Below are 24,452 nucleotides of genomic sequence, written 5' to 3'. Positions count from 1 at the left end.
TGAAGGTGAAAGTGGAGAGTGAAACAGTTGGCTTAAAGCTCAACATTCAGAAAACAAAGATCATGGCATCCGGTCCCACCACTTCATGGGAAATAGATGGGGAAACAGTGGAAACAGTGTCAGACTTTATTTTTCTGGGCTTCAAAATCACTGCAGATGGTGACTGCAGCCATGAAATTAAAAGACGCTTACTCCTTGGAAGGAAAGTTATGACCAACCTAGATAGCATATTCAAAAGCAGAGACATTACTTTGCCAACAAAGATTCGTCTAGTCAAGGCTATGGTTTTTCCTGTGGTCATGTATGGATGTGAGAGGTGGACTGTGAAGAAGGCTGAGCGCCAAAGAATTGATGCTTTTGAACTGTGGTGTTGGAGAAGACTCTTGAGAGTCCCTTGGACTGCAAGGAGATCCAACCAGTCCATTCTGAAGGAGATTAGCCCTGGGATTTCTTTGGAAGGAATGATGCTAAAGCTGAAACTCCAGTACTTTGGCCACCTCATGGGAAGAGTTGACCATTGGAAAAGACTCTGATGCTGGGAGGGATTGGGGGCAAGAGGAGAAGGGGATGACAGAGGATGAGATGGCTGGATGGCATCACTGACTCGATGGACGTGAGTCTGAGTGAACTCCGGGAGTTGGTGATGGACAGGGAGGCCTGGCGTGCTGTGATTCATGGGGTCGCAAAGAGTCGGACACGACTGAGCGACTGATCTGATCTGATCTGAATACTGGGTTAGCCAAAAGGTTCATTTGTGTTTTTCTGTAACATCTTAAACCCTGAATGAATGTACTGGCCAACCCAGTATCTTTCACAAGTGTGGGTCAATCTTCAAGAAAAAAAAACCTTTTGTTTTGTATTGGGGTACAGCCAATTAATGATGTTGTGATAGTTTCAGGAGGACAGCAAAAGAACTCAGCCATACATATACATGAATCCATTCTCCCCCAAACTCTCCTCAGTCTGGGTCAGTCTTAACATTCTCTAAAGCAACTCCTACTCCTATCTGTAAACACCGGAGATTCTCCTGATTTTACCCAACATACAATGTAGCCAGCCTCCGGCTCTCCTAGCAACACCTAGTTTCGCGAATTAGAACAATGTTTAAAGAAAAAAAAAAATCCAGAGATGTTCTCCAATCCCAAAATACACTCACAGAATGAGTAAACTGAATCCTCTTACTAATTTAGTAAACAAAAGCTGACCTCTGAAGATTTTAAAATGTCAATTCTTATGATTTTTAGTAAAAAGCTCCAATCAAAAGTGCTCCCAATTTGCTTCCAAAGGATTTAAACAAAGAACTTTAGGTCTTTTTGGTACCACCTAAGAATCCTGACCCATAAATAAAAACATTAGAGAAAATCCAAATACCTCTAATCCTTTCTATAAAACACTTCCAACACCACTGTAGAGAACAAAAGTGATTCAAGTCTCACCTCTACAATTTTTCCAGAGAAAATGAAACGATTTAAAGAAAGAACTACAAAGTAAGAAGGCCATTCTGCCAGACATCTGGTTTCTCCAAACTAGTGACAACCAAGACAACTTAGGACACATGAGCACTACTGGCCTGGTTCAACAGGAGGCGGTGTCTCTTCTTTTTCGGGTAGTCCTTGCTCCACAACTTCTGCAGCAGCACTTAATTCCACTGGTTCAGAAACTGATAAAAGGAACAGAAACCAACTTAACAATACTTTTCAGTGCATTTCCTGTTAGGATACTCTGTTAACTACTGAATAAACACCAGTAGTACAATCTAAATTCTTTAATAAGTTTACAAAACATTTAATACCAACAATGATTTTTTACAAACAGGAAACTAGTTTTTCTTTCCGACAAGACTAGAATATAAAATTACAGAAGGTTGAGAAGGAAACAGCAAAAAAAAGAAATGATAGTTATGCTTTTTCAGTCAAGAACAGTTATTCATAGCATAGGACTCAGATTTTACAAACAGATATACTTTTCCCTTAACCTGTCATTTGAATCAGTGGAGAATGATATTAATATCATTAATAGTTGGTTTCAATATGCAATTGGTTGGTTTCAATATGCAATTCTGGTTAGACTCCTTTTTAAGAGACTTCTGTTTTTAAGGTTATAGGGGAAAAGGCCAGCAAAACTGTTTCTAAATCACAGGTTTTGTATGCAAACCTTTATTTTCCATCTGCTGCGGTGGTTTTTTCTTCTTTTTATCTTCATAAATTGGCCTCTTCTTTGGCAAAGAGTCTTTTGATGGCACTTCAACACCTGAGGGATAAAATTGGAAAATTTCAGTGTTTATACTACTTGCTTGACACCTAAGAAACACTATTGAAGAAGGTAACATTTTATTCACCTCAGAGATACATATCCTAAAATATAAAGTTCATGGAAAACCTTTTCAACATAAGGTATTTTAAACATGCATTAAAATTCCATCTTTTTGGTGTCTAGCTCTTTGACTTTTGACAAACGCTTGAAGTTACACAATTACCATCATAATGAAGATGCATAACAGTTCCATCACCCCAGGCTGCTCTGGGACGTTAAACCCTATTCACATCCTTAAGTCCCTGGCAACCACTGATCTGTTCTCCATCCCTTAAGATGGTCTCCTTCCAGAAAGTCACAGAAATAAAGCTTTACAGTCTGGCTATCATCATAATGGATCCAAATCATCCTCGTTACTATATGTATCAATACTTCGTTTCTTACGGTAAACAGTAATCCAGTGTATGGACGGACCACAGTCCGTTTATTCAATAGGCAGCTAAAGGACATTTGAGTTATTTCTAGTTTTTGACAGTATGAATAAAGCTGCTATCAACATTTGCATGCAGATTTTTGTGTGAACGTTTTCTCTGGGATACACATTATGGAGTGGATGGGACATTAAATACGTACAGCTGACCCTTGAAAAACATGTAGTTCTGGGCTGCCAACCCTCCATGTAGCTGAAAATCTGCATATGACCTATAGCCAGCCCTCTATATGCATGGTTTCCAAATTCTTGGATTCAACCAATAACAAATCGTGTACTGTAGTATTTATAATTGAAAAAAACCCTCACAATTCAAATCCATGTTGTTCAGAGGTCAACTGTATTTAAATTTGTAAGAAACTGCCAACTCTAGTGACTTTACAATTCTGCATTCCCATCAGTAGCACATGAGAGTTCCAACTGCTCTTGCCAGCATTTGGTAAAGACAAATGCTGGGGTTTTTTTAAATTTACATATTCTAATAAATGTGTAGTGATACCTCATAGTGGTCTTAATTTGAATTTTCCTAATGGCTTCCCTTGTAGCTCAGTCAGGAAAGAATCTGCCTGCAATGCAGGAGACCAGGGTTTGATTCCTGGGTCGGGAAGATCCCATGGAAGGAAATGGCAACCGACCCCAGTACTCTTGCCTGGAGAATTCCATACACAGAGAAGCCTGGCAGGCTACAGCCCATGGGGTCTCAAGAGTCGGACACAACTGAGCGACTGAACCACCACCATGGTGTTGAGCATTCCTTCCACATGCTTACAGTATCTCAGTGAAGGGTCTCTTCAACCTTTTTTGCCCCTTTCCAAATAGGATTGTTTTTCTTGTTGAATTCTGAGTTATCTTTATATACACATAAACACAATTTTCAGATGAGTGATTTTTAGGTATTATCTTTGATATTCTCTCAATGGTGTCTTTTGAATGGCAGTTGTTAACTGGACTTCCTCAATTTCCTCATTTTTTTCCCTTTTATGGATTATGCTTTTGAAGTTGTACCTAAGCACTCCCTGCCTAGCACAAACTCATAAAGAGTTTCTATGTTTTCCTCTGAAAGTTCTTCACATTTAGATCTACAATCCATTACAAGTTAAATTCTATATAATGAGTGGGATTGAGGGCCAGGTTTTTCATTTTATTTTTTGCAAATAAATGTCTAATTATCCCACTATCACTTGTAGCAAAACCGTATTTTATCTACTGAATTATCTCTTTCTATGACACAAAGAAATGCAAAAAAGCAAAATGATTGTCTGAGGAGGCATTACAAATAGCTGTGAAGAGAAGAGAAGGGAAAAGAAAAGGAGAAAAGGAAAGATATACCCATTTGAATGAAGAGTTGCAAAGAATAGCAAGGAGAGAGAAAAAAGCCTTCCTCAGTCATCAGTGCAAAGAAATAGAAGAAAACAATAGAATGGGAAAGACTAGAGATCTCTTCAAGAAAATTATATATCAAGGGAACAAATCATGCAAAGATGGGCACAATAAAGGACAGAAATGGTATGGACTAACAGAAGCAGAAGATATTAAGATATTAAGAACAGGTGGCAAGAATACACAGAAGAACAATAATACAAAAAGATCTTCACAACCCAGACAATCACGATGGTATGATCACCAGAGCCAGACACCCTGGAATGTGAAGTCAAGAGGGCCTGAGGAAGCATCACTACAAGCAAAGCTAGTGGAGGTGATGGAATTCCAGTTGAGCTATTTCAAATCCTGAAAGATGATGCTGTGAAAGTACTGCACTCAATATCCCAGCAAATTTGGGAAACTCAGCAGTGGCTGCAGGACTGGAAAAGGTCAGTTTTCATTCCAATCCCAAAGAAAGGCAATGAATGCCAAAGAATGCTCAAACTACTGCACAATTGTGTTCATCTCACACGCTAGTAAAGTAATGCTCAAAATTCTCCAAGCCAGGCTTCAGCAGTACATGAACCGTGAATTTCCAGATGTTCAAGCTGGTTTTAGAAAAGACAGAGGAACCAGAGATAAAACTGCCAACATCCGCTGGATCATCAAAAAAGCAAGAGAGTTCCAGAAAAACATCTATTTCTGCTTTATTAACTATGCCAAAGCCTTTGACTGTGTGGACCGCCACAAACTGTGGAAAATCCTGAAAGAGATGGGAATACCAGACCACCTGACCTGTCTCTTGAGAAATCTGTATGCAGGTCAGGAAGCAAGAGTTAGAACTGGACATGAACAACAGACTGGTTCCAAATAGGAAAAGGAGTATGTCAAGGCTGTATATTGTCACCCTGTTTATTGAACTTATATGCAGAGTACATCATGAGAAATGCTGGGCTGGAAGAAGCACAAGCTGGATTCAAGATTGCAGGACAAATATCAATAACCTCAGATATGCAGATGATACCACTCTTATGGCAGAAAGTGAAGAGGAACTAAAAAGCCTCTTGATGAAGGTGAAAGTGGAGAGTGAAACAGTTGGCTTAAAGCTCAACATTCAGAAAACAAAGATCATGGCATCTGGTCTTAAGATCATGGCATAAGATCATGGCACTTCATGGCAAATAGATGGGGAAACAGTGAGAGACTTTATTTTCAGGGGCTCCAAAATCACTGCAGATGGTGACTGCAGCCATGAAGTTAAAAGATACTTGCTCCTTGGAAGAAAATTTATGACCAACCTAGATAGCATATTCAAAAGCAGAGACATTCTTTGCCAACAAAGGTCCATCTAGTCAAAGCTATGGTTTTTCTAGAAGTCATGTATGGATGTGAGAGTTGGAGTATAAAGAAACTTGAGCACTGAAGAATTGATGCTTTTGAACTGTGGTGTTGGAGAAGACTCTTGAGAGTCCCTTGGACTGCAAGGAGATCCAACCAGTCCATCCTAAAGGAAATCAGTCCTGAATATTCACTGGAAGGACTGATATTGAAGCTGAAACTCCCAATACTTTGGCCACCTGATGCGAAGAACTGACTCATTTGAAAAGACCCTGATGCTGGGAAAGATTGAAGGCGGGAGAGGGGACGACAAGGATGAGGTGGTTGGATGTCATCACTAACTCAAAGGACTTGAGTTTGAGTAGACTCCAGGAGTTGGTGATGGACAGGGAGGCCTGGGGTGCTGTAATCCACGGGGTCGCAAAGTCGGACATGACTGAGCGACTAGACTGAACTGAACTTATGACAACAAAGAAAACGTGACCAGACAGACTATTCTGTTCTGTTCTATTGACCTCTTCGTTTACCCTTTAACCAGTATCACACTGTGATTGTTGTATTTTTACAGCCAGTCTTGAAATTGGATATTGTGAGTCTTCCAAGGTTCTTTCAAATATTCTGCTGTAATTCTGACTGAGATTGCACTGAATCTACAAATCAGTTTGGGAGAAGTGGTATCTTAACAATATCACACTGCAAAAAGCAACATCTGCAAAAGCAGATTTGACTGCTTGCATTTGTTGCATTTGACTCTGCAAAAGCAACATCTCTCCATTTACATAAGCCTTTGATTATTTTCATCAGTATTTTACAGTTTTCAGCATATAGATTCCACAAATACTAGAATTTTAACTAAGTATTTCAATTTCTTTTATGGGGGGGTACTACTATAAATAGTACTGTTAATTTTATACTGTTAGTATTTTTATGTTAATTACTAGCATATAGAAATAGTTGATATTTGCATACTGGCCTATCTATAATCTTCTTAACCTCACTTACTAGCGTTAATTACTAGCATATAGAAATAGTTGATATATGCATACTGGCCTATCCATAATCTTCTTAACCCCACTTACTAGCTATAGGATTTTGTGGGGGATAGATACCATGGAATTTTCTATGTAGACAACTGGCATCTATGAATAGACTATTTCTTACCAATCTGCAGGCCTTATTTTTTGCCTAACTGCCTGAATCACGACATTCCAGACCAATGTGGAATGATTGTGATGAGAGTGCATACCCTTGCCTTAATCTCAATATTAGAGTTTATTAGTATTCAGTCATTTAAAAGTAAGTGTAATAATTGCATATTTTTTGTAAATGTCTTATATCAGGGAAGGAAGTTCTCTTCTATCCCCAGTTTGTGGATTCTTATTATATATGAATACTGAATTTTTTGAAATGATCCTTCTGTATATTGAGACGATCATGTAGATTTTCTTTAGTCTATTAATATGGTGAACTATTTCTTGATTTTTAAATACTGAACACCCCTGCACTACCAAGGTAAAATCCACTGGGTCATGACAGACTGTCCCTAAATATATACATAAATATATGCACATAAGTATGTTTATATAGTTGACCCTTGAATAACACAGGTTTGAACTACACGGATACTTGGACTCACATTTTTTCACGGAATACTACAGTACTACAAGATCCACTACTGGTTCAGTATGTGGATAGACCGTGGCTACAGAGGGCCAACTATGAATGTCCACAAATTGCTGACTGCATGGAGAGCTGCCCTGACTCCTAGACTGCACAAGGGACAACTGCATGGCTGGAATCACACTGCTAATACTCTGCTGAGAAACCTGCATCTCTGTTCATGAGGGATATTGATCCACAATTCCTTTCTTGTAATGTCTTTGTCTCACTATGACATAAGGATAATGCTGTCCTCAGGAGTTGGGTGATTCTGGAAGATAATGTTCATAACTGGCAATATTTCTTCCCTAAATATTTGTTAGAATTCCCAAGTGAAATCATAGAGGCTTAAAGTTTTCTTTATTGTAAATTTTTAACTGAGCTAAAATGTAAATAGATAGGAGTATATTTTTAAATAGATACAGGACTATCCAGGTTATGTATTTGAGTTGTGGTAGTTTGTGTCTTTTAAGGAATGTGTACTTGCTATATGCTCAGTAGTTACAGGCTAAAGGCTATGAACAGATCAAAAAGATAACCTGCTACACAATTCAAGGTCATTATCTGAAAATGTCTGCAGATACACTAAGAACACATTTTTTAGCTCAATGAATAAATTATATATATAGTCCTAGGTAATGAACATAGTAAATAATATTTATCTAACAAGGTGGCTTCCAAAGATATGGTCAGACATAACATGTAACATTTCTTCCTTGAAGTGACTCAACGAGCAGACTTGTGGAGGACCTTTAATGCCCGGCTAAGAAGTTTGGATTTTTTTTTTAATTAACAGACAATACAGAGCCTATAAGAGGGCAAACACTGGGCAACATTATGAAGAATAAAGGAGACTGAGGCTAGAGATGCCACACGAGACCCCACCTCTTCCAAGCCTATCCTAACCTAAAGACTGATGCCAAGTTCATAATTTTAATTTTCATCTTATAAACGCAAGTCAAACTACTTCATAAAAGAGCATTTCTGAGACTGGCATGCCACTTTCTGTATGGCCCCATCCCAACTTCTCCATGAGAGCTTTTAGTCTGTCAGAGAGCTATCAGTTAAATCCAATATTTGGATTTGCTAGTTGTACTCGAATCTGTTCTTTAGTTTCATTTTTTTTAAAAGCTATATTCCCAGTTAAAAATAAAACTTTCTGAAATCTCAGTCCTGTGTTCCTCTAAATTTACTGCTTCCACCTGAACATAACATAGAGGAAGTCCCACAGATAAGTTAAATCTCAGCTCCAGGACCTCAGGCAAGCTGTTCAAGTTTCCTGAGTCTCCATTTTTTCATCTATATGATGGAAATGAAGACTTTTATGAAGAAATAATGTCAAAAATAGCATCAGTTATATACTAAATACATTAATAAATGGTAGCTATTATTTTAATTATAGTGTAAGTACCAAAATTACTATAATATAAAACCTGTGGAATGCAGGGACAAGACATAAAGAGAAATCCCAAAACATTCTTCTCAATGGAGCAAAGACACTATATTTAAATCATCTTACCTGTCAAAGACACAATTAATGAAATGTTCGTATTATGGAATCTAAACTAAAAGGAACCAACTTCCTTGGGTAAACGGTTGATTTCAAGGTCTAGAGAAGAAAATGTACAAGGTGAACCTGAGCTATCTCATAGTGTCAGAAAGCAAGGAAGAGCCCAAGAACACTGTAGTCAAATGAAAAAGTCATAGGGACCAACCTGACTGACCTCCTCCTAGCCAAAAATAGCATCTAATTAGAATATCCAAAATGTAAATAACTTCAGGAGATGAAAACATATCAATTATATAAAATTCCATTAAGATGAAGTGTTCTACATCCAAAACAAAATTAAACTCACTGGTTAGCTTTGGAGGTTGTGGGGAAAGCAAATTATTATTTTGTAAATCAGTGAAGAAAGGGAAAGAATTAAGCATATTTCCTGGTTTTCCTATCACAATTCTGCAATTCCTAATGAAATACAGGATATAGGCAATGATCACCAATTGGAATTTAAATTATTAGATAAAAAGTCAATGAAGTACTTCTGTAATGGACAAGGCTACCAAAGGTTAAACTCAATGATCAACGCTGACATCATTAGAAGCAAGACAACCAGATCACATGCCTCCTCACATGAGGCACTGGGCACTACACAGCACTGCTAAGTAGCAGCCAGCCTGCTAGATCTAAAAATTATAAGGTACAGAGAAATAAATTAGCCAACACCAGTAGAATGCAATTAGATAAATTCAGAACAGGGAAAATTCTAGGAAAAAAATCCAGTATCTTGAACAAATAAATCCATGCCAAAAACAGCAGTATCAATCCAATCAACCAAATCACATTATCAACCAGATGCAATACTTGAATCTAATCTGGATCCTGATCTGAACAAATCTATAAATGATGTTTTGGAGACAAGTGAAAAAAACACAGTCATGGACAAAATCAAGAAATCAAGGAATTTTGTTAAATATAATAATACATACTATACTGTGTTAAAAAGGAAAATCTCCTGTTAGAGACACATACTAAAGTAACCTGTGAGGAGAATAATACTGACTTCTGTAATTCACTTTAAAATACTCTAGAGTGGTGGTGGGGGAGTGAGAGGGGAACAAAATAAGAATGCTAAGTGTTAAAACTCAGTGACGCATACATGGGACCTCGATTCACTATTCTGTATTTTCATTTACAAACTATTATTTAACATGCAAATTTATCACAGTACACAGTTCATCTCCTGAAATAATGAAATTATCTCACCTACTTACACCACTGGACTTTTTCATAGCCTTTTCACAGAAATTCTCCTTCTATCTCAATTCAATTCTCCTTTTGACCGCTACAGAGATAACTGCTTGAGAGAACTCTCTGGACTGTTCAGTTAATTAAGAACACCACCTACCCTGAGCTTGTAGAAGTTTAAGGGTAGCTTCGGCTCTGGCTCTGGCTTCTCTCTGGGATTTAGTTAAAAGTTTCCCTTCTTTTTTCAAGCGTTCTTTCCTTTCCTTTTCTTTTTGCTTTTTCCTTTCTCTTTTTTCTTGTTCCAATCTTTCCTATAAAAGAAGACATAGCAGACAAAACTGTATTAGCTTAACAAATTACAAAATTTAAAAGCAAACACCCCAAATTTCTAACAAAGCTCTTGAGATACATGCAGAGTATTATGTTAGGAACTTCCCAATGAAAGTATTTTAAATGTACATAATGAGTATAATTAGTATCACGTGAGGGTAACAATGTAAAAGCAACTCCTGTCTGTACCCGAGGAAATAAGGCAGGATTTTCTGTACTTATCTTATTATCTATATCTGAACAATAATGTAACTGAACTACCATGTAACTAAGAAAGTTTTACAATTAGAAAGCTAGAGATGTGTTATGAGAAGAGGATTTAAGTAGAATGTGTCAATGTCAGCAACTTCACAAAAACATACCTCTTCTTTACGCTTGGCTTCTAACTCTTCAAGCCGTTTTATCCGTTCTTCCTCCTCTCTCTTCTGTCTTTCCTCCTCTTCTTTAAGCTTAGCCAGAGCTTCTTGCATAGCCTTAACTGTGGCTTTGCTAGGTCCTTTCTTCTTTTCTTTCTCCTTTTCTTCCTTTTCTCCTTTCTTTTTCTTCTTATCTTTTTTCTTTTTGTCTCCTTCATTGTCATCTACCAAAAAAAGAGGCAAAAAGTATTTTTAAGTCACTTCCTACAACAGGGGTGAGCAAACCCTAGAATCCAGGGACTACAATGGGCCAGCAGCAGACTAAGGTCGTTAGGCATCAAGGCCTCCTGAGCACTTGGGAGGAGCTGGTGCAGCTCAGAACCACCCAGCTGGCTTCCTTAGACGCCTATGATGCTGGTGTTACTCTGAGTTATCCTAAGGGATTCGAGAAGACAGGAAGATGCTGTCAGAAGGGAGAAGATACACTGTACCTAATGCTTCTGTAAGATGGAGATGATAAGAAGCCTACCTTAAGGGGACAGATACTAGGATAAAACACAAAAATACAAATATGTCCCAAGAACTCTTTAGCATTATACTGAAGAATGAAAGATTCTGAAGCTACATTCATGATGGTTCTCCTCAAAGATGTCCAGACAGTAAGAATTTGAGAGGTTTAAAAGCTATGCCAATTTTCCCATTAAAAGTTTTCCAGTCTAAAGGAAAAATTATGTAAATCACTTGATCTTTGTTTTCATTCTGAATAAGAGGAGGAAGTTTAACTAGATAGCTTTTTTTTGTTAACGGGTTCTGGTACAAAAACATGGCTCACTATTGCTTTAAAGACATTAACTAATTTTAGTATATTGTTTTTCCATTTCATTTTCATTTAAAAACCTGAATTAGGTTTTTGATAACAGGAGAGAATTCAGGTATCATCTCACACTGAGTTATCAAAAGGAACAATAAATTTTTCATTAAGCAACTTCCAGTATTCATCAGCAGCAAAAAATTGTTTTCCAAAGTGAAATTCCACAAAAATCCTAGTTTGTGTACAACTCATTTGAAAGATACTTTATACTACATACATGTTTAGCAACAAAAATCAATTTAAAACGAGTACTTAGACTAATTTTTTTTATGCATCTTACAACTCAGTACCTTTATAACCAAGGACAAATAACAAATGACTTTGGAGCATAACAATCAAAATTCAGATTAACTGAAGACTTCCCCAGTGGTCCAGTGTTTAAGAATCTTCCTGCCAAAGCAGGAGACAGGGTTCAATCCCTGGCCCAGGAAGATCCCACATGCTACGAGGCAACTAAACCCATGCTCCACAATCACTGAGCCCAAGCTCCTAGGACCTCCTGTGCTCTGCAACAAGAGAAGCCACCACAATGAGAAGCCCACACACCACAAGAAAGGGAGTATCCCCTGTTCGTCGCAACTACAGAAAGTCTGTGCATAGCAACGAAAACCCAGCACAGCAAATAAACAAAGGAACTAATTATGAATCCAAGCCTCTGGCCCTTCTGTCAATATTATTACCAACCTTCTGCGCCTATGGGACCCTCTCCTTTCTCTTCAGAGGCAGGAGCTGCCCCAGAGTCAAGTGTCACTTTGGATTTCAGAGCTTCCTCCTCAGGTTTCCGCTGAGATTCTTTTGGTTTACCCAGATCCCTTTTACCAGACTCCAGCTCTTCTTTTTCTTTCAGCTTCCGAAGTTTTGCCTTTTCTTCATCCCGTTTTTTTCTCTCACGCTCTTTCTTCTCTGCCTTCTTTTGAGCCACTGTCTTAATTTTGAAGGACGAGTCATCATCTTCATTTCCACTCTCGACAGTAGGACCTGGCTTGTTTTTCTGATTTTTTTTCTGTCCTTTCCTGGATTGCAAAAATTCATCTGATTCATCACCACTTTCACCAGAAGAATGTGCTCTCATACGCTCTTTAATTCTTTTACTGTTATCCTCATCCTCTTCTGATGCATCACGCTTCTTATTTGATTTCTGAGCTTTCCCCTTTGCTTTTTTGGATAGTTTATTAAAATCATCATCATCATCACTCCCAGAGTACATTTCCACTTTGGGTTTTGCAGTCTTTTTTGACTTTGAATCTTTTTCTTCCAATTCTTCACTATCATTATCTTCAAAACTCTGTTTTTTGCCTTTCTGTCCTTTCTTTTTCTTATCTTGTTTTGAGATGGGTTCATCTTCATTATTTTCTGTTGGCTAAAACATGTCCACTGTTAGAAATATTAACAGCATTATATTTTATTTTTAACTGAAGCTGTTCAAAGTCATGTACTTCATTAAGTACACATGGAAAAAACTATCAAAAGAATTTTAAACTACGGCTCTTTTATAAGAATATAAAACTCAAGCAAGTCCCAGCAGCTGGCCTGGGACTCAAGCACATCTCACAGTCACTGGAAGTTTTGGAACCCAGTGCTCTGAAGCAGACATTAATCACAGTCCAGCTCACTATCTTCCTCATATGGCATAAAAAACCTTCGGGGAAAATTGAAAGAAAAAATATCTACCCCTCTCTCATTACTCTGAGGCTCATCCAATTTCAAAGGATGGAAAGGAAATAATATAGAAAATGGAGGTAGAGTTGTGAAATGTTGTATTTCCAAATGTACCAATTTTATAAACTGGCAATATAAAGTGAAACAGCTTTAGATTCCCAAATAAAGTATCTTTATATCTGTGAAAGACTTCAAAATTTATTATTGCTTTCCTAGAAACTGTTTTCCCCCTTTGGTATCAGCTAGAAACTTCTAACCAACATAATACATTGCTCAAAAATTTCCAAAGGCAGTGCCTAAAAATGGAGCTAGGAAGAAGCATGAACAAGTAGCAGTGATCTGTATCTCACCTTGACCGCAGCAGGCTCTCTGTCAGCTTTGATGCCTTGAGCTTCCCAAGACAATTCTTCCAGTTCTTTCAGGATATCATCTTCACTGGAAACGGGTTAAAATACAGTTTGAGATACTGAATCAGTTTAATAAGTAAATCTAGCACCAAAGCTAAGAAAAATCAAATATATTTAAAATCTACTTACTCAAAGTCTTGTCTTTTTTTCTCCTTTTTCTTTTTCCCCTTTGCCTTTTGAGGTTCTTGCTCCTTGGCAGCACCAGCTCCTTCTATTTCTGCAGCCAAGGCATCAAGATCAATGTCATCCTTGGCACTTAATGAAAACAAAGGAGACCCAAGTGTTACTCAAGAGAAAAATAATAAATCTACCACATTCACTTACATAAAATTTTCTCTTCATTTTAGCATTTTTCATGCATTGGCAGCCCACTGAAAAAAAATCACTTGACAAGGTCTTTCATGACAACACTTGGGTTTTATTTACTCAGACTCTCTGCATCTACTTCAATAAAGTGTGAGTTACGCTCAAACCCAGAAAGAGTCGTAATGAAGAGCTCCAGGGAGAAAATCTAGGTAATCAAGAAAAGGAAATTCATGCTTGTGTTCAAGTAACCCTAAAGAAGAAAAGGAAATTCACTTTTGTTGATACCAAAGTTTCTTTTGTGTGTGTGAATATCTGAATGGAGTTACTTATAAATGAAAAGAACTTAAAAGAGAAAAATATTATTACTTGATTGTCAGTAAAACCTAAATCTTTGGAAATCTTTGCAGCTTTACTTGGAAAAGCAGAAATTTTAGAGTTGAAAGGAACTTTCATCGAGGGGAAACAAAGATGCAAAAAAGTTTGAGTGCTTTCAGCAACTCATGACCACACATCCAAATCTAATAAATTAGGAAGGACTGAGTAAATAAAACACACAGAACAGCCCCCAAATCCAGAACCAAACCTGCTCACCACCTTTTACATTCCTGGTTTCATTTCTGGTTCCATCCCCCAATATCCTCATCTGCCAATATAATTTTATTTAGAGCAAAACAAACTAAATTCCATTAAAACCTACAGAAAACAAAGGAGGTCAGTCTGAGACACACAGGTAGAAAAGGTGTATGAATTCAAATAATGATGCAATAAGAAAACAAGGACCTCATGCAACATGGCCTCCACTGGTGGGTGCCTTTTTGCAAAGATGCTTCACTTCAACAAAAACAATTCCTAATATGAAATACGTAATTTTAAGATCTGGAGAAGGAAATGACAACTCACTCCAGTATTCTTGCCTAGGAAATCCCACGGAAAGAAGGAACCTGGTGAGCTACAGTCCGTGAGATCACAAAGAGTCAAGCACAATTAGCAACTAAACAACAACAACAAATTTTAAGATTAGGTGGCAAGACACTGAGGACACAGAATTTATACTCAAGAAGCTTCAAGGAGAGACAGCGAGAGAGAAAATGAGTAAATCAGGAACTGCAAAATGCTAAACGCCACAAAATAACGGAATTTAATGCCTCTAAGTGACACATCAGAATTGAATGTGTTCCCTTTTGTCCTATATTTTAGACAGTGTATTTGAGGGAGATTACAGAACACAGAACCGCTGTACTGGTGGTAACTTTCCAAAGCACCAAATCAAGAAAGAGAAAGTCAGATACTTCACAGCTGAGGGAAACTCTGACCCGAGTTACTGAAGGAAAAAAGAAGCTAACCAGGCAAAGGAGGCCCATGTATCAGACACAATGAGCGCAAAAACCTAAAGGTAATAACACGCACAGGGCCTCAGGAGGACTCAAAAAAGGGTATCTGAACCAATTGAGAAGCTTTTTTACAGGCTACTGATTTCTTAATCCCACTCAAGATCTAGGGAACCAGAATCTGGGGTGGGAGCTAGGCAATGTATGTTTAGCTATCTTCCCAGGTGACTGCAAGTCAGATTTGAACTGTTTTTCTTTTTTTAATAAATGAAGAAATTGAAGCACAGAGAACTTGTCCAGAATCAGACAAGGCAGAGACGGGACTTGAACCCAGGAAGCTCTGATTCTGAAGTTGGAAGATCTTAACCCTGCTGACATAATCAAATTTGCATTTTAGAAAGCTGCCTCTGGTATAAATGACAGGGCAGAATCCCAACTAGTTAAGAAGCAAGAAAAGGTAGGAAGCTTTTACAGTTAATTGGGATGACAAACTCCTGACTTGCAGCACTGGCAGGCAAGATGAAGACCTATGAGTCAGGTAAATACTAAGGGATCAATCAGCACCACCAGTGACTAACTGAATGTACACAGAATGGGGACGGGAAGAATCAAGGCCAAACCTCAGGTCTCATCAGGTAACAGGAACCTCAGCCTGGCCCAGCATCAGCCATCTGGCCCAGCTTGAGATCAACCAGCACTATCTCCAAAGGCAGCCCTGCCAACATTTCACAAAACAGAAGTCTAACAGGGTGAGAAGGGAAGGTGAAGGTGGTTAATACTGAAACTTGGCACCTCACCTCCAAAACTTTGTCAGCCCTCACCTAACTATACTCATCTAATCAAAACAGTTGGCTATACTGCCACAATATTCATTAACAAATAGCTCTAGACTAACAAAACACGGAACTACATCTGTATGCCACTGAGTTTGAAAAGCTGCTTCTGGGTAGTAAAAGAAGTTAACAGTTTCTTAATGCTTTCTGTGTCTCAGGCATTGTGCTGACCAATCACCAGACACACTATTTATTATGCCATTAATCCTCCTTAACAACTCTATTAAAGTAAGCTTCAAGATGATAAATAGTTCATAAAAGGCATCCTGCTAGAAACTCACACACCAGGAACTCAAGCCCAAATCGGACACCAAAACTGTAGTGACTTCCCAGAAAATGGGAAATTCAGTAATCAAGTTTCTGAAAATTATTTGAGAAATCCATATACAACTACAAAATATATCAATGATATAGCAATGCTTAACAGTCTTAATTACCGTGATTTTTAAAGCATTCTTTCAATGTGTACAGAACTTCCTGCCCTGGATTCAAAAGAATGTCCTAAACTGTCAACCCTATTACAACAGGACATGAAAGTGACATATAGTGTCAGTGATTTAACTTGAAACTTTAAATCATACTCTATCTACTCTCTACATTTCAGTCCTACCTTTCTACCTATCCATACACACTACAGCTTTAAGATTTTAACGAACTAAGAGTCAAATCTAAAATCCAGTCATGCTAATAATGAATGCTTTAAAATCTTTAAGGAATCTGTATTTTTCCAAAGGTATATCTTTCTGCAGACTTTTTCCTTTATCAAAGTTACAGTATTCCTACTAATATTTCCCCTTATAGCTCCTAATCCTTTATTCCAAACTTACTGCAAACTTACAGAAATAAAAGGCAATTTTCCATGGTACTCAATCAAGGCAGTGTTTTCAGAGGCCACACTCCTCTGTCAAGACAGAAAAAATGTTATAACTGAATGGCCTTTAAAAAATGAAGCTATTAAGAATATTGCATGTGCAATTCAAGAAACAGCTGAACCACTTTCTGAAGTGGTTTCCCACTTAATATTCACACCAACAATACTGATGTATCTCCATATATACACCAATATCTGCAGTATCTCCATAGAGATATGCATTTTCTCCCACACTCCAGCTTATTATTTAGTATTATGTCTACTGTTCCTTCAAGTTGTTCTAATAGATGTATGGTGATAAAGTCTTCCTTTTCAATTCCTTGAAGGCTAGAGAAGTTAAACATTTTTTCATGTATTTGCCATTCACACATATTCAGTGAAATGTCTCTTCATTTCTTTTACCCATTTTCTAGTTGGAATCATTTTCTTTTAATGTTGAGTTTTCAGAACTCTTTTACATATGGTTTGTTTATATATACTCCCTTCCAATTTGTAGCTTGTCTTTCCGTTCACTTAACAGGGTTTTTAACCAGAGCAAAAATTTTGAATTTTCATGAGGTACCATTTATCAAGTTTGTTCTTTATGCTTTTGATGTCATGAAAAAGAACTTTTCACCAGCTCCTAGGTCCTGAAGATTTTTAACTGTGTTGTGTTTCAAACATTGGGTATTTCAATGTCAACTGATTTTTTGCCTTTGGGTAGCCAACAGCTCCAGCAACATTTCAACTATCCATTCAACACGGAATTGCCTTTGCACCTCTGTCAGAAACCACTCGGCTGTGCTCGTATGGGGCTATTTCTAAGTCTTCCATTCTGCTCTATTTACTGATGTGTCCTTCTCTGACACTACTAAACTGTCATGATTAATGTGGCCATAAATCTTGAAATGAAATGGAATGATTCCTTTCATGATCAGAATTGCTTTCTCTATTCTTAATTCCTTTGACTTGTCAAATAAATTTTAGAATATTCTTGGGCAAGTTCACCAAAAAATTCTTCAACTGCATTAACTGTACATGAATTTAAAGAAAACTGACATTTTTACTATGTTGAGTTTCCAACCTGTGAACACAGTATGTCTCAATGTATTTAAATCTTCTTTGATTTTTTCCATCAGTGTATGTATTTAATTTTTAAAGTAATCTGAACTGGTATTTTTAATTTGTTTCCACATCAGTTCAGTTCAGTTCAGTTCAGTCACTCTGTCGTGTCTGACTTTTTACAACACCATGGACTGCAGCACTCCAGGATTACTTTTTCCATCACCAACTCCCAAAGCGTGCTCAAACTCATGTCCATCGAATCAGTGATACCATCCAACCATCTCATCCTCTGTCATCCCCTTCTCCTCCTGCCTTCAATCTTTCCCAGCATCAGGGTCTTTTCCAACGAGTCAGTTCTTTGCATCAGGTGGCCAAAGTGCTGGAGTTTCAGCTTCAGCATCAGTCCTTCCAATGAATATTCAGGACCGATTTCCTTTAGGATTGACTGGTTTGATGTCCTTGCAGTCCAAGGGACTCTCAAGAGTCTTCTCCAACACCACAGTTCAAAAGCATCAATTCTTCAGCACTCAGCTTTCTTTATAGTCCAACTCTCACATCCATACATGACTACTGGAAAAACCATAACTTTGACTAGATGGACCATTGTTGGCAAAGTAATGTCTCTGCTTTTTAATATGCTGTCTAGGTTGGTCATAGCTTTTCTTCCAAAGAGTAAGTGTCTTTTAATTTCATGGCTGCAGTCACCATCTGCAATGATTTTAGAGCCCAAAAAAATAGTCTCTCACTGTTTCCACTGCTTCCCCATCTATTTGCCATGAAGTGATGGGACCAGATCTTAGTTTTTTAAGTGTTGAGTTTTAAGCCAACTTTTTCACTCTCCTCTTTCACTTTCAACAAGAGGCTCTTTAGTTCTTCACTTTCTGCCATAAGGGTGGTGTCATCTGCATATCTGAGGTTATTGATATTTCTCCCAGCAATCTTGATTCCAGCTTGTGCTTCATCCAGTCCAGCATTTCTCATGATGTACTCTGCATATAAGTTAAATAAGCAGGGTGACAATATACAGTGCACTGATGTACTCCTTTCCCAAAATGGAACCACTCTGTTGTTCCATGTTCAGTTCTAAGTGTTGCTTCTTGACCTGCATACAGATTTCTCAGGAGGCAGGTAAAGTGGTCTGGTATTTCCATCTTTAAGAATTTTCCACAGTTTGTTATGATCCACACAGTATATGTTTATGCGTTTATATGTTTATCCACACAGTGTATGTTTCCATATACTCATTCCTAATACACAAAAATGTGACTGAATTGTTTATGCTGATCTGGTACTGCAACTACCCACTTACAGAATTCACTTATTAGTTCTTTGCAGTAAGCAAGGAGTTATGATTTGAAGTTAAAAGTACAATTCAGAAAAAAAAATTGGACTTCATCAAAATTTAAAATATCTACTGTACAAGAGACCATGTGAAGGGAATGTAAAAAAACAAGCTACCAAGTAGAAGAAAGTATTAGCAAAGTACATATCTGGGCCAGCGGGGAGAGAGGGGAATTAGTATCTAAACTATATAAAGAAATTTCCAAACACATCAGTAAAAATCCAAACAATCCAATTAGAAAATGGACAAAGGGCATGAAAAGATATTTCACTAGAGCATTTACAGATAACAAATAAAGGATGTTTCACACCATGAGCTGTTTGGGAAATTCAAACTAAAACCACGTTGTGCTATCACTACACACCAGCATAATGTCCTCTCTCCAAACAACAGTGATAACACCCGTGGTGGTTGAGGACACAGAGGACCTGGATCACTCACACACTGCTGGTGGAAAGGCAAACTGGTACAGCCACTCTGGAAAACAGTCTATCATTTTCCTGTAGAACTAAAAAGTACTTACCATATGATCCAGCAACTGCACTCATGCTCATTTATCCCAGAGTAACAAAAAACATATCTCATGCAGAAACTTGTAGACAAATGTTTGTTGCATAAACAAAAACTGGAAATAACCCATACATCCTTCAATGGGTGAATGGTTAAATAAACCGTGGTTCATCCCCATTCCATGAAATACTATTCAGCAACAAAATGGAATGAACTACTGATACATGTGGGCTTCCTTTGCGGCTTAGCTGGTAAAGAATCAGCCTGCAACGCGGGAGACCTCGGTTTGCTCCCTGGAGAAGGGAACGGCTACTCACTCCAGTATTCTAGCCTGAGAATTCCATGGTCTGTATAGTCCATGGGGTCACAAGGAGCTGGACATGACTGAGCAACTTTCACTTCACTCACTGATACGTGCAACAACTTGGATGGCTCTCAAGAAAATCAGACTGAATGGAAAGAAGCTAATTCCCAAAGGTTATATACATATATGACTCCACTTATATGAATTTTTGAAAATAAAAGATTTTATTCAAGTATAGAACAGATTCATCATTACTAGGGGTTAGTAGGGGGAGGTGCACAGGAAGGAGATGATTATGATTACAAATGAAAAACATGAAGGATCCCTGCAGTGATGTTCTGTATTTTGACTACGGCAGTGAATTTACAAATCTTCCAATGTGATAATACTGTGTAACACTAAACACAAGCATACACACGTGTGCTAGTACAAGTGAAACTGGGAAAATCTGAATACGATCAGTGAACTGTACCAGTGTCAATATTCGGGTTGTGATACTGTACAGTTTTGCAAGATGTTATTAGAGGAAACTGATTAAAAGATACAGGAGTCTATTAATTCTTACAACCACATGTGAATTGGCAATAATCTTAAAAGTTTAATTAGCAAAACTAAACAGTTTAAATAAGAAGGCAAACCTTATACTGAGAAAAAGATTTTGCAATAATATATCTAATGAAAGATTTGTCTATAACATATTAAATTTCTACAGCTCAACATTAAAGAACACAATTTTTAAATAGGCAAATGATTTCAACACGTAACCAAATGAGATATGACAATGACAAACACATGACAAGATGCTCAGTACCATTAACTAAATGTAAGTCAAACCACAATGATGTGCCACTCCACAACCACCAGAACGACTAAAAGGACTGATAATACTGTGTTGAGAGAAGATGTGGAGCAACTGGAACACACCCCTAGAGGGAATGCAAAAATGGCACAGTCACTTTGGAAAAGAATTTGGCAGTTTCAAGTGAAACATACACACTTACCATAAGACCCAGCAATCCCACTCCTAGGTATTTATCTAAGAGAAACGAAAACATATGTCCATACAAGGACCTGTACTCAAATGTCCACAGAAGCTTTAGTCATAATCACAAGAAGCTGCAATAAAAACTAAATATCCAGCTGCCCTTCCCTGGTGGCTCAGATGGTAAAGAATCTGCCTACTCTTCGAGAGACCTGGGTTCAGTCCCTGGGTTGGGAAGATCCCCTGGAGGAGGGCATAGCAAACCCACTTCCCTGGAGAATCCCCATGGACAAAGGAGCCTGCTGGGCTAGAGTTCATGGGGTCCAGAGTCAGACATGACTGAGCAACTAGGCATGGCATGGCACCCACATAATAGACTACTACTCAATAATAAAAATAAAGAATTCATATTATACACACCAACATAGAGGAATCTCAAAAGTATTACTTTAAAAGAAACCCAGCCAGTCAATAAAGGCTACATCCTCTATGATTCTACTTACATGAATTTCTAGAAAAGGGAAAATTACAATAACCTACCCCCCCCCCCCAAAAAAAAAGCTACAGTTATTTTTGGCCTGAAAGGATTGCCTACAAAGGGTCATGAACTTCTAGGGCTAATGGAAATATAAAATATCAGCCAGGGAATCTTCCCAACCCTGGGATTGAACCCAGGTCTCCCACATGGCAGGCAGATTCTTTACTGTCTGAGCCGCCAGGGAAGCCCTGGTGAAAGAAGCACAACTGTATAATTTGCCAAAGCTTATTGACGCCACACTTGAAATTTGTGTATTTGGTGTCGATTATACCTCAAAGAGAATTTAAATCTCTAGGGATACTATAAAAACAGTTGAGAGGTTACAGAATGGATTTATCAATTTACCGAAAACAGTGAAGTTAAAATTATATATATCTAATATGTCATTTTATTCATTTTTACAAGTTATGAAAATAAGAATCAACATATAATATTTTTATAATACCTTAATCTCTACTAACACAATGTAATATGTAACTGAAATGATATTACTGTGAAGAAGTCTTTTAAAAATACGGTTATTTATTAAGTGTACGTAAAAGCATGTGATCAACTTCGGTGCTTGGCTTTTTGGAATAATCAAAAAATACATATAAAAATTTAAAATGAGACACTTCACTTCGAGATCAATACGCCAAAGCCTTTTAATTACACATAATATAACCCCACCCAAAAAAGTTCCCTGTGAAGAAGTAAAATTAACTTATTTACAAATCTCTCAACTTTGAACTTGGCAAATTCCATTTATTAATGACAGGCATGTTCCACTAAAAAGTTGTCTGCATTAGACAAGAACACAGAAAATCCAATACCCTCCCAAATCAGTCCACAATTCAAAAGCTCCCAGCTCCCAAGGATTCTCTCCTACTACAATACCTTTTCTCCAGCGCCTCTTTATTTTACCCTCTGTGGAGGTCTTACAACCTGGCCCATGATTTCTCCGCCATTCTAAGAACTGGGGGTCTATGCCCCTCCCTTTTATTACAAGACTGTATGTTTGCTCAACTGAATATGGCAGAAATGACGCTACAATTTCTGAGTCCAGGCCTTCTACTTCCTGGCTCTTGAGGTATCTGCTGCCAAGCTAGTGAGGATGTCCAGACCACAGAGAGAGGTCAAGGATGGGTGTTCAGGCTGACATCCCAACCAACAGTTACCATCAACCTCCAGAAGGAAGTGATGGCCAGTGAGGGGACTGTCCAGTGATTCCATCTCAGTCATCGTTTACCTGCAACCACATGGAGACCTCCAAGCAAGGCCCATTTGAGCCCAGTCAACCCTCAGAACCAAGAGAGATGATTATTTTCAGTGTTTTAAACCACTAAGTATGGGAATGACTTGTTAGGGTACGATAATAACTGAAGCACTCACGTGTTTCTTTCTGTTCCTAATACGATACCAGGGCCTATAAGTAGAAAGCAGAGCGATGGAAGAAGGTAAAATCCAAACCACAACAGGCCTCCTCTCCCCACCCACAACTTGACCCTCCCCAACCCCAGGTGGAAAGAAAAAAAAAAAAGTTCATAATCTCTAAGTACTGAGGGCAGGCATAGTGGTCACTAACCCTTCTCACTTCACTTTGGCTTCTGCTCCTCCCCTTAAACCAGCTTACGAAGAAGAGCAAACAAGACAGAAACCATAAGGACTCCCTTCTTCACTCCGAACTATCTCACCGGTGCCAGGACCAATAAGGAAAACAGTGAAATCTAGTCCTGCCTTCTCCATAAGACAACTTTCAGCATTTCTTTTCCTCCAACATCCATCTCTTCTTACCTCAACACCTGTCAAGCACTCCTTGACAACAGTTAGATATACAAACAGGAAACACAAAGATAAAACAAGAAAGAGTCCAGCAGTCATTGCTCCTCACTAGCTCTCGCCACTTGCACAACCACAGAACCCAACACTCTCCACTTCCTCAATGGAGTTCTATCTTAGATACAGTTCATTAATAAATTCAGAAGTACCTAATCATGTCTTAGAGGAAAACGAAAAGCCCCTCCAACCTTAAAGTTTCCTTATGAACTGAGTCTTGATGCCCTTCAAAGGGCTATGAAACCATACTGCGTCACACAATGCAAGCAAACAGAATGCATCTTGCTACCTCTCACAAAATGGAGCCTAATTCTCCACTTTCTAAATGCCTCATAACTGAAGTACTAAGAACACAAAAGCAAAAGCAAGTACAAGCACCATCTTGTAGCCTTCCAAATATACATATCTAAGTTCACACATTATTATGGATTCCAATGTGTCCAACTATAAAATCAGTTTAGGGCAGCTTTTTCAATCGGAAATGAGTACCCTCAAAGGAGGGCTGGGTAGGATGGGTTCGGTTCAGTTCAGTTCAGTTCAGTTCAGTCGCTCAGTCATGTCCGACTCTTTGCGACCCCATGAATCGCAGCATGCCAGGCCTCCCTGTCCATCACCAACTCCCGGAGTTCACCCAGACTCATGTCCATCGAGTCAGTGATGCCATCCAGCTATCTCGTCCTCTGTCGTCCCCTTCTCCTCTTGCCCCCAATCCCTCCCAGCATCAGAGTCTTTTCCAATGAGTCAACTCTTCCCATGAGGTGGCCAAAGTACTGGAGTTTCAGCTTCAACATCATTCCTTCCAAAGAAATCCCAGGGCTGATCTCCTTCAGAATGGACTGGTTGGATCTCCTTGCAGTCCAAGGGACTCTCAAGAGTCTTCTCCAACACCACAGTTCAAAAGCATCAATTCTTTGGTGCTCAGCTTACTTTATAGTCCAACTCTCACATCCATACATGACCACAGGAAAAACCATAGCCTTGACTAGACGAATCTTTGTTGGCAAAGTAATGTCTCTGCTTTTGAATATGCTATCTAGGTTGGTCATAACTTTCCTTCCAAGGAGTAAGCGTCTTTTAATTTCATGGCTGCAGTCACCATCTGCAGTGT

General features: G+C 38.3%; 1 protein-coding gene across 2 annotated transcripts in view; it reads right to left on the bottom strand.

Annotated features, from left to right (window-relative positions):
• Positions 1-24,452, bottom strand: part of EIF5B (eukaryotic translation initiation factor 5B) — a 128,137-nt gene that overhangs the window by 85,649 nt on the left and 18,036 nt on the right. For both annotated transcript variants that reach the window (XM_010829640.1, XM_010829639.1), the window contains exons 2-8: positions 13,601-13,726; positions 13,415-13,499; positions 12,090-12,765; positions 10,541-10,758; positions 10,009-10,159; positions 2,155-2,250; positions 1,571-1,660 (exon numbers count right to left, since the gene is read on the bottom strand). In XM_010829640.1, coding sequence (XP_010827942.1) covers positions 1,571-1,660; positions 2,155-2,250; positions 10,009-10,159; positions 10,541-10,758; positions 12,090-12,765; positions 13,415-13,499; positions 13,601-13,726 — 1,442 coding nt within the window. The remainder of the gene's footprint in view (positions 1-1,570; positions 1,661-2,154; positions 2,251-10,008; positions 10,160-10,540; positions 10,759-12,089; positions 12,766-13,414; positions 13,500-13,600; positions 13,727-24,452) is intronic.

The sequence above is a fragment of the Bison bison genome, unplaced genomic scaffold, assembly GCF_000754665.1.
Source record: "Bison bison bison isolate TAMUID 2011002044 unplaced genomic scaffold, Bison_UMD1.0 scf7180017864508, whole genome shotgun sequence".
NCBI lineage: Eukaryota > Metazoa > Chordata > Mammalia > Artiodactyla > Bovidae > Bison > Bison bison.
The sequence above is the reverse complement of the archived record's forward strand: the minus strand, read 5'-3'. Positions and strand labels throughout refer to the sequence as shown.